The sequence below is a fragment of the Mobula hypostoma genome, chromosome 9 (genome assembly GCF_963921235.1).
Source record: "Mobula hypostoma chromosome 9, sMobHyp1.1, whole genome shotgun sequence".
Taxonomy (NCBI): Eukaryota; Metazoa; Chordata; class Chondrichthyes; order Myliobatiformes; family Myliobatidae; genus Mobula; species Mobula hypostoma.
Window position 1 is genome coordinate 102,048,395 of NC_086105.1, and position 14,641 is coordinate 102,063,035.

At 41.2% G+C, this 14,641-nt stretch overlaps 1 protein-coding gene across 5 annotated transcripts in view; it reads left to right on the forward strand.

The window, feature by feature from the left end:
• The window catches only part of LOC134351900 (katanin-interacting protein), a 147,451-nt gene that overhangs the window by 83,813 nt on the left and 48,997 nt on the right, over nucleotides 1-14,641 (forward strand). For all 5 annotated transcript variants that reach the window (XR_010019289.1, XM_063058784.1, XM_063058786.1 and 2 more), the window contains 5 exons: nucleotides 5,684-5,861; nucleotides 8,091-8,256; nucleotides 11,209-11,372; nucleotides 11,899-11,963; nucleotides 13,855-13,965. Coding sequence is in view for 4 of the 5 variants with exons in the window: in XM_063058784.1 (XP_062914854.1) it covers nucleotides 5,684-5,861; nucleotides 8,091-8,256; nucleotides 11,209-11,372; nucleotides 11,899-11,963; nucleotides 13,855-13,965 (684 nt within the window). In the remaining variant the exon portion in view is untranslated. The remainder of the gene's footprint in view (nucleotides 1-5,683; nucleotides 5,862-8,090; nucleotides 8,257-11,208; nucleotides 11,373-11,898; nucleotides 11,964-13,854; nucleotides 13,966-14,641) is intronic.

Sequence of the window (14,641 nt, forward strand, 5' to 3'; positions counted from 1 at the left end):
AAATATCTTGTACTATCGCAACACGAGGGAAAGAAAAGACAGCCAAAGGACACCAAACCCAAAACTTCAAAGCTTAGCTGTTACTCTCTGCGGTCTGCCAACATTTCACTCTAAGGCCAGCTGTGAATGCTAAATGTAGTAAAATGCAGTAGCTGCTAAACCCAAAGATATCTATTGAACTCAGTCAAAGTAACAAAGTATTAATACTTGTAACAACACCGTAATGGAATGTAAAAAGCATTTTCCCAGGTTTTGGCCCCCCTTAGTCCAATACCATTTTCAACGTGGTACACCAATACCCTTCAAAACCACTTCCCTTTGACCTCGAGTATATAAACTTTCAAAGATGTACGATTCTTTGGATGAAGAAATTCTCCATTCTCCAATGGTCAATCCATTATCCTCTGTCTTTGCCCCATTTAAAAATATATTGGATGTTTTAAATCATTATTGATGGGATGAGGAGATAGGTTTTTTTTCTGGTTGATTGAAATTTGGAGGCCATACTGTATTGAACAGAAAGCAGGTGATTACTTTTTTCCTGCACAGAGTGTTTTGAATCTCGACTATGCTACCAGAAAAGTTGATAATTAAAGCAGACACTAATATCAGCCTTTAATACGGGTCCACAATCCCTTATCCGAAATCCTTGGGGCCAGTTGCATTTCAGAATTCAGAATTTTTCGGATTTCAGAAAATTGATAATTATATTGATAATTAACTTGTCTCGTGTGCGTGTGGACTTTAGGACCCGGGGGAGCTCTGGACCTATGCACATCCTCCCATATACTTTAAATCATCTCTAGATTACTTATAATACCTAATACAATGTAAATGCTATGTAAATAGTTCTTATACCATATTGTTTAGGGAATAATGACAAGAAAAAAGTCTGTACATACTGTTACGTACCCCGTAACTGGGTTGCCAAACCAGCAGAAATGGATCACTCAGTTGGAGTCTGGAGTACTAGAACTAAGAAAGTTTTATTAAAGAAACAAGCAACACAGTAATCGAAAGGATAATAAATGCAACAGTTCAGCGATGATAGACACACATGTGCACAGAATTAAGATAACAGCATCAATCAAGCTCTATCGTTGTCTAGGGGTAAATGACCAAATTTCAAAGTGACTCAAAGTTCAGTTCGCAGTAATCGTTGCCATGGCGATGGACAACGTGGGGGAAGAGAGAGATAGAACAGGAACAACTGATCATTCAGAACGGCTTCACTCACAGACCGGCGATATTGCTCACAAGCAACTTTTTGGGCGGGTCCTTGGTGATGTCACCTGAGGTCACTGACTGTGACCCCTCCTCCAGATGCAGTCGATCCTCTGCAGTGAACCCGGCACCCAGGCAAGGACGGACACACACCGGGTTCCCACTGATCGTACCTTTCCACCCTGGTCGTTGTCTGGTACTTCTCACCCACTCGTGAGAGGCGCACCGCTTCCAGGGTCTCGTTACCTCGGGTGGCGTGTGTCCTGCCCCAGCGAACCTGTCCCTTTTTATCCCCCTGCTGGGGCATTGCCTGTCCATCACTTCAAACAGTTCAAGGTTCAAAGGGGGGAGCCGCTCCAGACAGCTCTCTCTCCCCCGTTCCTTCATTACACATCTCCAGACGCTGCTCCATTGTTCCTTATCTCTCCTTCCCCTGAGGGCAGGTGGCAGACCACTTGCTGATGTCACTGATGCTAACCCAGGCCAGCAAACATCTTAATTTTATGTGTATTCTCGTCACAATACTCAAACAACGAGTGCTGGAGAGAGAACTTCCGGGTTTTCACGATCCGCACTCTTTTACAAATACTATTACAGTTTATTTATAGAGTAATATACTGATAAATCAAATATTGGGATAATTATAGACCATAAATACACTAGTACATTTTATTTCCATCAAAAACATTCAATAAAACTTAAAAATATGCAGCTTCAAACGAACAGAATCAAACATGACTTATTGGTAAATGACTTATTGGAATAAATGTAGAACGTAAATACTCTAGGACATATATAGGTTCAAACTAAGCTAAATACATACAGGTACCACTAGTTAAGTTGCATTACGTCTGGCAAACAAAGCTAAATACTCTACAGGTACCTGATGGGCCAGGAACAGGATTCTCAAGTTATGAAGCAGCACTACGACAGACGGCATTTTTAAAGACTTCTTTAAGTGTCATCTGTCTTATTAACATAGGTTTATGTCTAAGCAATCTCTCTTTAACTGAGTAAACTGCCATAATCTCTTGCTCACTGATAAATGCACATTGTTCAAGGCCAGCAGTTATCTGATCACACATTTTCACCATAACGTCTATGGGGATTTTTTCACCTGTGTTCACTATGTTGTCATCATCACTACTATCTTCATGCTTAACTGTATTTAACACCATTTCAGCAATTTCCCCAACACTCAAGGAATGCACAACAGGTGCATCATTGTCAATGTTCAGCATTTCTTCGATGTCAGCTTCCTCTAACTTATCTACACTTTCGTTTGGTAACATTTTAGCGTAAGTTACGAGGTTTGATATCATCATCTTCTCATTAGTGACATGATATCCTTCAAAGTCTTGATCTGTAGGTTCAACAAAGTCAACAGTGAACACAAAATATCAGCGAACAGCAAATGCATGTGTAACCAGTACGAGTGCTGAGCCACAACTGACGTCTGGCAGCCTCTACTAGTGCTGCCACGTCTCACCTGAGTGACGTCAGCTGGTGGCGCACCAATAGTCATAGTCACAGTCAGAGTCATACTTCATTAATCCCGGGGGAAATTGGTTTTCATTACAGTTGCTCCATAAATAATAAATAGTAATAGAACCATAAATAGTTAAATAGTAATATGTAAATTATGCCAGTAAATTATGAAATAAGTCCAGGACCAGCCTATTGACTCAGGATGTCTGACCCTCCAAGGGAGGAGTTGTAAAGTTTGATGGCCACAGGCAGGAATGACTTCCTATGACGCTCAGTGCTGCATCTCGGTGGAATGAGTCTCTGGCTGAATGTACTCCTGTGCCCACCCAGTACATTATGTAGTGGATGGGAGACATTGTCTAAGATGGCATGCAACTTAGACAGCATCCTCTTTTCAGACACCACTGTGAGAGAGTCCAGTTCCATCCCCACAACATCACTGGCCTTATGAATGAGTTTGTTGATTCTGTTGGTGGCTGCTGCCCTCAGCCTGCTGCCCCAGCACACAACAGCAAACATGATAGCACTGGCCACCACAGACTCATAGAACATCCTCAGCATCGTCCGGCAGATGTTAAAGGACCTCAGTCTCCTCAGGAAATAGAGACGGCTCTGACCCTTCTTGTAGACAGCCTCAGTGTTCTTTGACCAGTCCAGTTTATTGTCAATTCGTATCCCCAGGTATTTGTAATCCTCCACCATGTCCACACTGACCCCCTGGATGGAAACAGGGGTCACCGGTACCTTAGCTCTCCTCAGGTCTACCACCAGCTCCTTAGTCTTTTTCACATTAAGCTGCAGATAATTCTGCTCACACCATGTGACAAAGTTTCCTACCGTAGCCCTGTACTCAGCCTCATCTCCCTTGCTGATGCATCCAACTATGGCAGAGTCATCCGAAAACTTCTGAAGATGACAAGACTGTGCAGTAGTTGAAGTCCAAAGTGTAAATGGTGAAGAGAAAGGGAGACAAGACAGTCCCCTGTGGAGCCCCAGTGCTGCTGATCACTCTGTCGGACACACAGTGTTGCAAGCACACGTACTGTGGTCTGCCAGTCAGGTAATCAAGAATCCATGATACCAGGGAAGCATCCACCTGCATCGCTGTCAGCAGAGCAGGGCGGATGGTGTTGAACAAAGTCAGAGTCAGCATGGATTTGTGAAAGGAAAATCATGTCCGACGAATCTCATAGAATTTTTTGAGGATGTAACTAGTAGAGTGGATAGGGGAGAACCAGTGGATGTGGTATATTTGGATTTTCAAAAGGCTTTTGACAAGGTCCCACACAGGAGATTAGTGTGCAAACTTAAAGCACACGGTATTGGGGGTAAGGTATTGATGTGGATAGAGAATTGGTTCGCAGACAGGAAGCAAAAAGTGGGAATAAACGGGACCTTTTCAGAATGGCAGACAGTGACTAGTGGGGTACTGCAAGGCTCAGTGCTGGGATCCCAGTTGTTTACAATATATATTAATGACTTGGATGAGCGAATTAAATGCAGCATCTCCAAGTTTGAGGATGACACGAAGCTGGGCGGCAGTGTTAGCTGTGAGGAGGATGCTAAGAGGATGCAGGGTCACTTGGATAGGCTAGGTGAGTGGGCAAATTCATGGCAGATGCAATTTAATGTGGATAAATGTGAAGTTATCCACTTTGGTAGCAAAAACAGGAAAACAGATTATTATCTGAATGGCCGATTAGGAAAAGGGGAGGTGCAACGAGATCTGGGTGTCATTATACACCAGTCATTGAAAGTGGACATGCAGGTACAGCAGGCGATGAAAAAGGCGAATGGTATGCTGGCATTTATAGCAAGAGGATTCGAGTACAGGAGCAGGGAGGTACTACTGCAGTTGTACAAGGCCTTGGTGAGACCACACCTGGAGTATTGTGTGCAGTTTTGATCCCCTAATCTGAGGAAAGACATCCTTGCCATAGAGGGAGCACAAAGAAGGTTCACCAGATTGATTCCTGGGATGGCAGGACTTTCATATGATGAAAGACTGGATGAACTGGGCTTATACTCATTGGAATTTAGAAGATTGAGGCGGGATCTGATTGAAACGTATAAAATCCTAAAGGGATTGGACAGGCTAGAAGCAGGAAGATTGTTCCCGATGTTGGGGAAGTCCAGAACGAGGGGTCACAGTTTGAGGATAAAGGGGAAGCCTTTTAGGACCAAGATTAGGAAAAAATTCTTCACACAGAGAGTGGTGAATCTGTGGAATTCTCTGCCACAGGAAACAGTTGAGGCCAGTTCATTGGCTATATTTAAGAGGGAGTTAGATATGGCCCTTGTGGCTAAAGGGATCAGGGGGTATGGAGGGAAGGCTGGTGCAGAGTTCTGAGTTGGATGATCAGCCATGATCATACTGAATGGCGGTGCAGGCTCGAAGGGCCGAATGGCCTACTCTTGCACCTATTTTCTATGTTTCTATGAACGCACTGGAGAAGTCAAAAAACATGACCCTCACTGTGCTCGCTGGCTTGTCCAGGTGGGCGAAGACACGGTTCAGCAGGAAGATGATGGCATCCTCAACTCCTAGTCGGGGCTGGTAGGCGAACTGGGATCTAAGTGTGGCCTCACCATAGGCCGGAGCAGCTCAAGCCAAACAAGGCTTGTTACGACACGCTCCACACTCCACGAAAAAAACTTCGGTTTTCAGAGCTTTTCGGATTTCAGAGTTTCGGATAAGGGATTGTGGACCTGTAATAGATTAAAGGAATGAATAAAATACATTAAAGGGGTATGGATACAGAACAGATTCATGTGATTGGAACTATTGTGTATGTGGATGATAAACACCAACGTGACTGGGCTCATTAACTTGTACTGTAATGTTTATATAATTCTGACTAAAGTAAGAAAGGAATGGATCGCTACCAGATTGAATTTGTGCATCTGTTTCTGAACATGTATTTGGGAATCAGTATGTTTTGCTATATAAACTTCTTTTCTTTAAATCTAGCTGTACAGCTAAATTTCACAGCTACGTGGGGAGATTCCCACTACCTTGGATTGACTGGACTGGAAGTTATAGGCAAAGATGGGCAAGCACTACCTGTCACAATGGACATTATTGAAGCAAAGCCAAGAGATCTGAACGAACTGCCAGAATATGATGAAGACAGTAGGACATTGGACAAGTACATAATATTAATTGACTATTTAAACAAATTAATTTAACTCTGAGAGTTAAGCCTAGGGTTATATGAAATACCCTCATGTTGACCCCTGGTACTCTTTCTAGATAGTACTTATGCTGGACTTTCACTTAAACTTTTATTTTAATGATGTATCATATTGCAACTTGGAAAGAGCTGTCTGTGGATTATTTCCTCACTGGCTGACAGATTTTACAAAAGTAAGCTCAGATCTATTTGTAGCCTGTGATAAAAATTATTGACAGTGTGATTTTAAAAGTTTGGCCACATAGGACCTGTGAAATGTGCGTGAGTAGCCCAGATAGATATTGTGCTTAGGGCTGAATATTCAGCAACTATTTGTTGCCTGAACTATATCGATCAGGAGCTAATATTCTCCATTTAATTGTTCTAGGTGAACAGTATTGAATGGATGTTAAATCAATGAGTACATAAGAACAAGTAGTTTTCAATAACTGTGACAATTAATTGAACATCAGTATGAAAGTTATGGGTTAAGTGAAAGAAGATGCAAAGCACCTTTCTTGGAGTTCAGAATAGTTATTGTGGGCATTGTAACAATCCAGTCTTTAAAAAGCCAGAAAAGGCAGGAATTAAAAAAAGAAGCCCACAAGTTAAGGGAATTGGCTCCATGAACTTCACTGACTTCAATCCTGATTAGTTCAGAATAGATTAAGAACCAACGCTTATGTCTATGTGAGTACTTTTCAGCCCATCAGTTCTTAATACCCCCGCCTTTCGACCGTCACGAAACCTCACTGTTATGAAAGACCTACATTAGTACCCTGTTTTCGCATACAGAAGGTGTTTTCACTGTTACGAAAAGAATCAGCACGCGATAAAAGGCAGCACGTGCCCCGAGCAGCCGCTCTCCCCCAGATTCGGAACAGCATTGCTTTAACACGTGCCTGTGAGCAGCCGTTTGCAAGATGAGTTCTGAGGTATTGGAAAAGCCTGAAAGAGCTCGTAAGGGTGTTACACTTAGCGTAAAACTAGACATAATTAAGCGTTTTGATCGTGGTGAACGAAGTAAGGACAAAGTGAGTTTGGCTTGTGGAAGCTGACGAAGATGATGTTGAAGAGGTTTTGGCATTCCATGACCAAGAACTGATAGGTGAAGAGCTGATGCAATTGGAAGAGGAAAGGATAACAATCGAAACCGAATACAGTAGCGAAATGAACGTGAAGCAACTGTGTGAGATTTTTGCTGCAATGATAAAGTACGACTTTAATTTTGAAAGGGTACGTTGGTTTAGGGGATATTTGCAGGATGGTTTGAGTGCTTACAAAGAACTGTATGATAGAAAAATGCGCGAGGCTCAGCAGTCAAGCAAGCCTTCCACATCAGCCACAGCAGACAACGAACCTCGACCTTCGACATCGAGGTGGGCAGTCATGGGAGAAGATGAGCTGCCTGCTCTAATGGAAACAGACGACGATGAGATGACATCCCAGTGGCCCACCACCCCAACCCCCGGGCCACGGGCAGATACCAATTCGCGGAGAATTCAAAGGTAGCCGGGAGGCACACAGCACATCTTTAAGAAAAAAGCCGAAATAAACAAGCTAATTAATTAGGTGCCGCCTGACACATAAATGTCAGCCCAGATCAGAGGCGATGCAATCGGCAATCGGCACTGATCTGGGCCGACAATTACGTGTCGGGCGGCACGTAATTAATTAGCTTGTTTATGTCGGCTTTTTTCTTAAAGATGTGCTGTGTGCCTTCTGGCTACTGCTGGACCCCTGCCTGTTTCGCGGCAATGTATCAGTCGGCGGCCTGGAGGGTGGGGGCCTCTGCACCACCCCAACCTCCGACTCAGTCTAGCACATCATCATCAGTGTGCTCGATGCCTTCCCAATTCCAGTAAGTGATACTACACTGTACATACATTATTTCTACTTTATATAGGCTGTATATTTTTACGTGTTATTTGGTATGATTTGGCAGCTTCATAGCTTAAAGGTTACTGGAGAGAGTGTTTTTGCCAAGATCTCTTTTTCTTAGTCTTGCTGCCTCTCTCCTCTCTATCCCTCCTGAAAGGCTCTCACTCTGTACAGAGACAAACCATCTTTCTCTGTGTCCTTCAGAATCTAGGCTGTAAACAGAAGTTACTGAGGAGTTAGTGTTGCTAAAAGTAGAAATTTAAAAGCAGAAATTTGGTGTTGGAGACGTATAAAGACTAACTGATTCCTGGTATGTTTGCTAAGGCTGATAGATGGGGTTAATATCACTACAGAAGATGAACATATGTGGCTGGTTCCTTTCACGAATGGAGAGAATCACATTCTCACAATCAACTTCAATCAGCAACAACACATCGTTGGATTTCGCTTTTGGAACTACAACAAATCCCCAGAGGATACATACAGAGGGGTGAGTCATTGGAAAGAGTTTCTGAATAGGATCTTAGAAGGATAACAGATGCAGATTTTGTATCTAATCTGCAGATTTGGAATGTGTAAATTGACAATATGGTGCAATAATTGTGTAATTATTTGGAGTAAATATGTAGACATTAAGTATTGACTGTTTACAACAGTAACATGCGGTTTTTTCCACACTGCAGTTGTATATTGTGTCTTTTCTTATCCTTTCCTATGAAATTGCAACAGCCGGAATGTTGTCACTATGGTTCTGTATGTAAATACGTTAGCCAGTTTGCATGTAGCAAGAGTTTACAAGCATAGAAATTCATGGGGCAGTAGGAGACTCATGCCACACATCTAGGGATTAATCCTTGTCGTTAATGACATGGCACTTCTGATTTTTCCATCCTTTTGGACAACAAGTTCAGACCTCAGCATCCACTAGGGGTGGGTTGGTGTTTGTTGGTGGGGAAAGAAAATCCGCAGCTCTTCTATCATTTTGTTAATTTTGTTTGACTAATATGAAGTTGGTGTAAATGGGTGATTCAGAGCTGATACTGTCTTGGTAGACTGGAGAGTCTGTCTCATTGCTGTATCTCTCTACAACACTAACTTGCATTGGCTAACAATGCTTCCAGGTAAATTATGCTTTATTATATGTCCTTGTTCACTATATCTGGGCCTCTTAATCTTATACATGTTATATATGATATTACTTTTGGTGGCATAGATAGATAGCCAGGTCTTTTTCTCAGGGTCAAAATGTCTTAATACTAGATGGCATGCATTTGAAGTGAGTGTGGCGAAGTTCAAGGGGGGTGTTTAGAGCAAGATTAGTTTTACACGGAGTGGTGAGTGCCTAGAATGCACTGTCAGGGGTGTTGATGGAGGCAGATATGATAGAGACATTTAAGAGGCTTTTAAATTGACACGTGCATATGCAGAGAATGGAAGGATATAGACATTGTTATTGTGTAGGCAGAAGCGATTAGGCGTTTAATTACCAGTTCAGATCAGCACAGCATCGTGGGTTGAAGGGCCTCTGTACTATTCTATGTTCTATATAAACCAGCGGTCCCCAACCACCGGGCCGCGAGGAAACGATATGAGTTAGCTGCACCTTTCCTCATTCCCTGTCACGCACTGTTGAACTTGAACATAGGGTTGCCAACTGTCCCATATTTGCCGGGACATCCCGTATATTGGGCTAAATTGGTTTGTCCCATACGGGACTGCCCTTGTCCCGTATTTCCCATGCTAAGGTAGAGCGTTCCTGTGAAACCTTTCATGCTGAAATGGCGTAAAGCAAAGAAGCAATTACCATCAATTTATATGGGAAAAATTTTTGAGCGTTCCCAGACCCAAAAAATGACCAAATCATACCAATAACACATAAAACCGAAAATAACACTAACATAGAGTAAAAGCAGAAATGATATGATAAATACACAGCCTATATAAAGTAGAAACAATGTATGTACAGTGTAGTCGGGAAGATTAAGCCAAAACCGATTTGTGGGGGAAAAGAAATCAGCACGTACGTGCATGCGCACACAGGTGCCCGCGCAAGGCTTCATGGTTATGGTAGTCTTTCTGGAGCTAAACACAAGTGTCCCGTATTTGACTGCTACTTTTGTCCCTTATTTGGGAGTGAGAAAGTTGGCAACCCTAATTGTAAAAGACATGTTGAGGTGAGTTTAACCCTACTTGAACACCTCTCTTAACCCCCCCCCACCGCCGGGTCGGGTGGTCCGCAAGAATATTGTCAATATTAAACCGGTCTGCGGTGCAAAAAGGGTTGGGAACTCCTGATATAGCATTCCTTAGCTTCCTCTGTTTGAAAGAAAAGAGCCGTAACATGTACAATCTTATATCAGTCCGGGAAATGTCCTCAATTTAATCAGTTTCCTGTATAGCGTTGTACAGCTTGGATGTCACGTGACCAGAATCATTAAAATGTGCTCAAGTGTCCACTTGAGTAGTTTTTCTGTGTAACTCTGGCATAGCTGCCTCTCATATTCTGTGCCTTGCCCAATTAATGGAAGCCTTTTTAATTCCAGAAGCCTTTTTAACTCATTATCAGCGCTCCACCCTCAGGGATTGGTGCAGTCCTTTTACTACTGCACATATCTCTGTATCCCATTTATTTTGCTTTTTTTTTTGTTTTCCATCTCCAATTTGTAAAGCACATTAACAGCATACCAATCTCTAGATCACATTTGTAGAAATGATTGCAAAATGGTAGCCTAAAATGGTTGCTATATCCTCACTTCATATTGTGGGGTGGTGCGAAGCTCCTTAATGTTTCTTCAACAGCCTGATTTAGATTTGCAGATGGAAAGATGAACATACTTGATGGAAATGTGACAGTTCTGTGCCTAACTGCTGATATTTTCGTACATGTTAACAAACAAGTTCAGGATTCCCATGCAGGAGTACCAAGAATAGAAGTATGAAAGTTCGTGGTAGCTGATGACTTCAGAAGCCAGCAGCAATTCCTCACCGTCTATAAAAGGGGATTTGTACTAAAAGCTGTGCCTGAAGCAGGAATAGTATCTCTGTTTACTTAAACTAAGAATAGACATGAAGAACTAAGGCAAAGATTGGTTATTTAAATCAATTTGAAAAAATACATAAGAATGTTTTAAGTATTTTTAAAGTAGTTTTGATGTAATCCTTGCATCTGTTTTCAATAATTTGAATAATTTTCGATGATACATTATTTTAGAACCATGGTATAGGCAGGCAAGGGTTCCCAACCTGAGTTCTGGACCCCTTGCTTAATGGTATTGGTCCATGGCAGAAAAAAAGGTCGGGAACCCCTGGTATAGGGCAGTGCTCAAGAGGATGGTGCATCCCTCAACCAGCTAATTGCTCCAAGCCAAGATTTATACATTGGACAGTAGTAAGTATTGGCTATTGTTATTTAAATAACTTTCTACCCTTCCACTTTGGCCAGGCAAAGGTAGTTCACATTACACTTGACGGATACACTATTTCACCACCAGAAGGCTTCCTCATTCGGAAAGGTCCAGGCAAGTGTCATTTTGACTTTGCTCAGGAAATTCTCTTCATCGATTACCTCCAGAAGAACAATGAAGCAGCACCAAAGCAGCAAATTGGGTGAGAAAAATCCCAAGTCATTAATTCTTTTTCTTATTTCTTCATACCATCAAAATCTCATTCCTTCCTGAAATGTTAATAAAATAGATTTGAACTGTGATGACAGCTCCTATTTCTTGCAAGTCTGTTATCCGTAAATTTATTAAATTGATTAGTTGGACATAAATCCCTCATATCAAAGATATTCCCTTTTTCAAAATTTGCAGTCATCACATGAAATCTACAATAGCAGACAAATGATCTTGAGGTCCTGTTTGTTTGTATTGATTTAATTAATTTTGAAACTGTTAAATTAGCCATTGTGAAGGTTTGCTTTATTTTTATTAGCTCCTCAATAATTTAAGTAGAATGCATGTTCCCATGTTTTATTTATTGGATTTTAAAAACACCTTGTTAATTTTAATACACGTTTGCCTGATAATAAACGAAATTTAGTTATGTATGCATATGATAATATTGACATAAATGACAAACTAAATGTTGGTGGTGTTGACAGTGAATTATTGTTTTTTGTTGTTTATGATAGGAACCATGCGAAGAAGATGAAACAGGCTAGTATGGACTATGAAGCTCCACTCATGCCATGTGGCTGTATCCTTTCAACTTCAGAAAGTCTTTACAATATGTGAATTATTCCTATTCAAGTAACAGATGGGCCTGAAGTTTCTACACTACTTTCATCCAAATGATAAGCCCCTGAAGTTAAATAGTTCAAATGATCACAACTTTAAGCATGTGTCACTGTACACATTGCATGGAGCTTGCCCTGTTTCAAACACCCCTTTCATAGAATTGTTCCTGGTAACAAAACCAAGCACATCCCTATGTTAGAAAATACATTTTGTACCACCAACATTCAATTAAGGACACTAATTACATATTTGTTTGTTTGCTCAGAGTAAGGCCACCTATGGTCACATTAATGCGTCATTGATGAATTGCGCTATGATCATTGGTGGAAGCTCAAGTAGATCTTCAATACTTTTAACTCTGTTTAAATTTACTAAGATTCAATCAATGAATATGGTTTTGTTGCATGAAACCTGTGATCAATTAATACTACATTTTGCTGCAGCAGTTATTTAAACAAATTCTCAGGTTAACTGTTGTCATTCCATTGATTGTGTGTTTGTGCTGATTGTGTTTGTTTTCAAGCACGTGTTCTGAAACTGTTCATTTCTGATGCACTTCTTTCTTGAAAAAGGAAAAGCAATGTCCAGTGTGTTCTTGGTTAACTTTCCCAATTGAATTCACCAGGCTGTGGTGTTTGACAGATCAGACTCATCCCAGAACCAGAATGCAATTTCATTTTGGGCAATTTGGGCAATTTCATAGTTTTCAATTGTTAGTAAATGCATGAGCCGCAGAGGTCACAAAGATGTTATTTGCCCATTGTGATATACAGTATAAGCGATTTGGATGAGAATGTACATAGCATGGTTAATAAGTTTGCAGGCGGCACTACATGTATGGTATTATAGATAATGAAGATAGTTATCAAAAATTGCTGGGGGATCTTGATCAGCTGGTTAAGTGGTTGAGGAAAAGCAGATGTGGTTCAATTCAAAGGCAAGTTAAACCAGGGTAGTATTCTTATAGTAAATGGTAGGCCCTGGGGAGTGTTGTATAATAGACTGACCTAGGAGCATAAGAATATTGTGCCCTGAAAGTGGTGCCGCAAATGGACACGGCGGTAAAAAAGGTTTTTGGCATTTTAGCCTTCATCAGTCAGAGCACTGAGAATAGGAGTTGGGATGTTATATTGCAGTTATTGGTGACATTGGTGAGGACCCACCTGAAGCGTTCTTTATACAGTTTTGTTTGCCATGTTATAGAAAGATGTCATTAAGCTGGAAAGAGCACAAAAAAAATTAGGCGAATGTTGCCAGGAATCGAGAACCACCTTTATAGGGAGAGGTTGAGGGAGACTTTATTCCTTGGTGTAAGACTGAAAAGTGACCTCATAGAGGTGTATAAAATAATGAGTGTCATAGATAGGGGGAAACTGAGATGGGAAAGTTTTAAAGTTTTACAGCTGGGTATGTGGAACAAACTGGCAGTGAAACTGATTGAGGGAGATACAGTCACAACATTTAAAGGATGTTTGGATAGATAAGTGGGTAGAGAAGGCTTGGGGGGAGAGATATGGGCCAAATGTAGGCAAGGGAGACTGGTTTAGGTGGGCATCTTGCTCAGCAAAGAGAGGCTCAATTTCCTCTTTCCATGCTGTATAAATCTGTCTCTATGACCCTCAGCCTTTTGTGCCTATACAGCTGATGTATTATATGGGATAATATTACTACAATGAGTCTTTGTTTTATGGTAGTTTTTCTTTAAATGTACAGATGGTTTTTTTTGGGAAGATTATGTATGCATTTTACAGTTGAAATGAAATATTTATGGTAATGTCAGCAGAAGTTTAATCTCTGACAATGTTTCCAAATTTGTGATGTGTTCCTTTCCTTGATCCACATTTTCCCAGTTATTTTTCAGCTTCAGTTGCTGACTACATGGGGAGATCCCTATTACATTGGTCTGAATGGACTGGAACTCTATGATGACAACGGTGAAAAGATTATACTGACAGAGAATAGTATCCTTTGTGCCATTAATCAATAGGACGTTAATGACAGTGGCACTCAACTGCTTTGTAAAGTACTGAGACCACTATTTATTCTCAACTCAGGAGGGACTGTTAAATCTCCGCTCAGTTTCTTTTATGCAAATGGCTGTATGACTCAGCAAACGGCATAAAAACAAACTGGAGAGCTTAGATCTATTCACTGTTTCTGTGATCACTTAGGCCTTACAGCCTCTCTTTTCACCCATTCATCAGCTCTTTAGATTTCACATTGTGAAATTCCCTCTTCAAATCAGATTGTTTCCTTACTTATAATTATATTTTCAAGTATACCTTCCATTACTCTAGTAACTATACTTCATAAGTATGTAAATACAAATAAAGACGTACTGGGACATTCTGAAATTGTGTACGGAGGGTGGCTCAGTAGCGTAGCAGTTAACGCAGCGCAGTGCTTTCAGTCAGTGATCGGGGTTCAATTCCCGCCACTGTCTGTAAGGAGTTGTACGACTGCGTGGATTTCCTCTGGGTTCTCAGGTTTCCTCCTGCAGATGCACGGGTTAAGGTTTGTAAGTTGTGAGCATGCTGTGTTGGCACTGGAAAAATGGTGACACTTGTGGGCTGCCCCAAAACACCCTCTCTTGATTATTGACACAAAAACACATTTCCCTGTAGGCTTCGGTGTTTC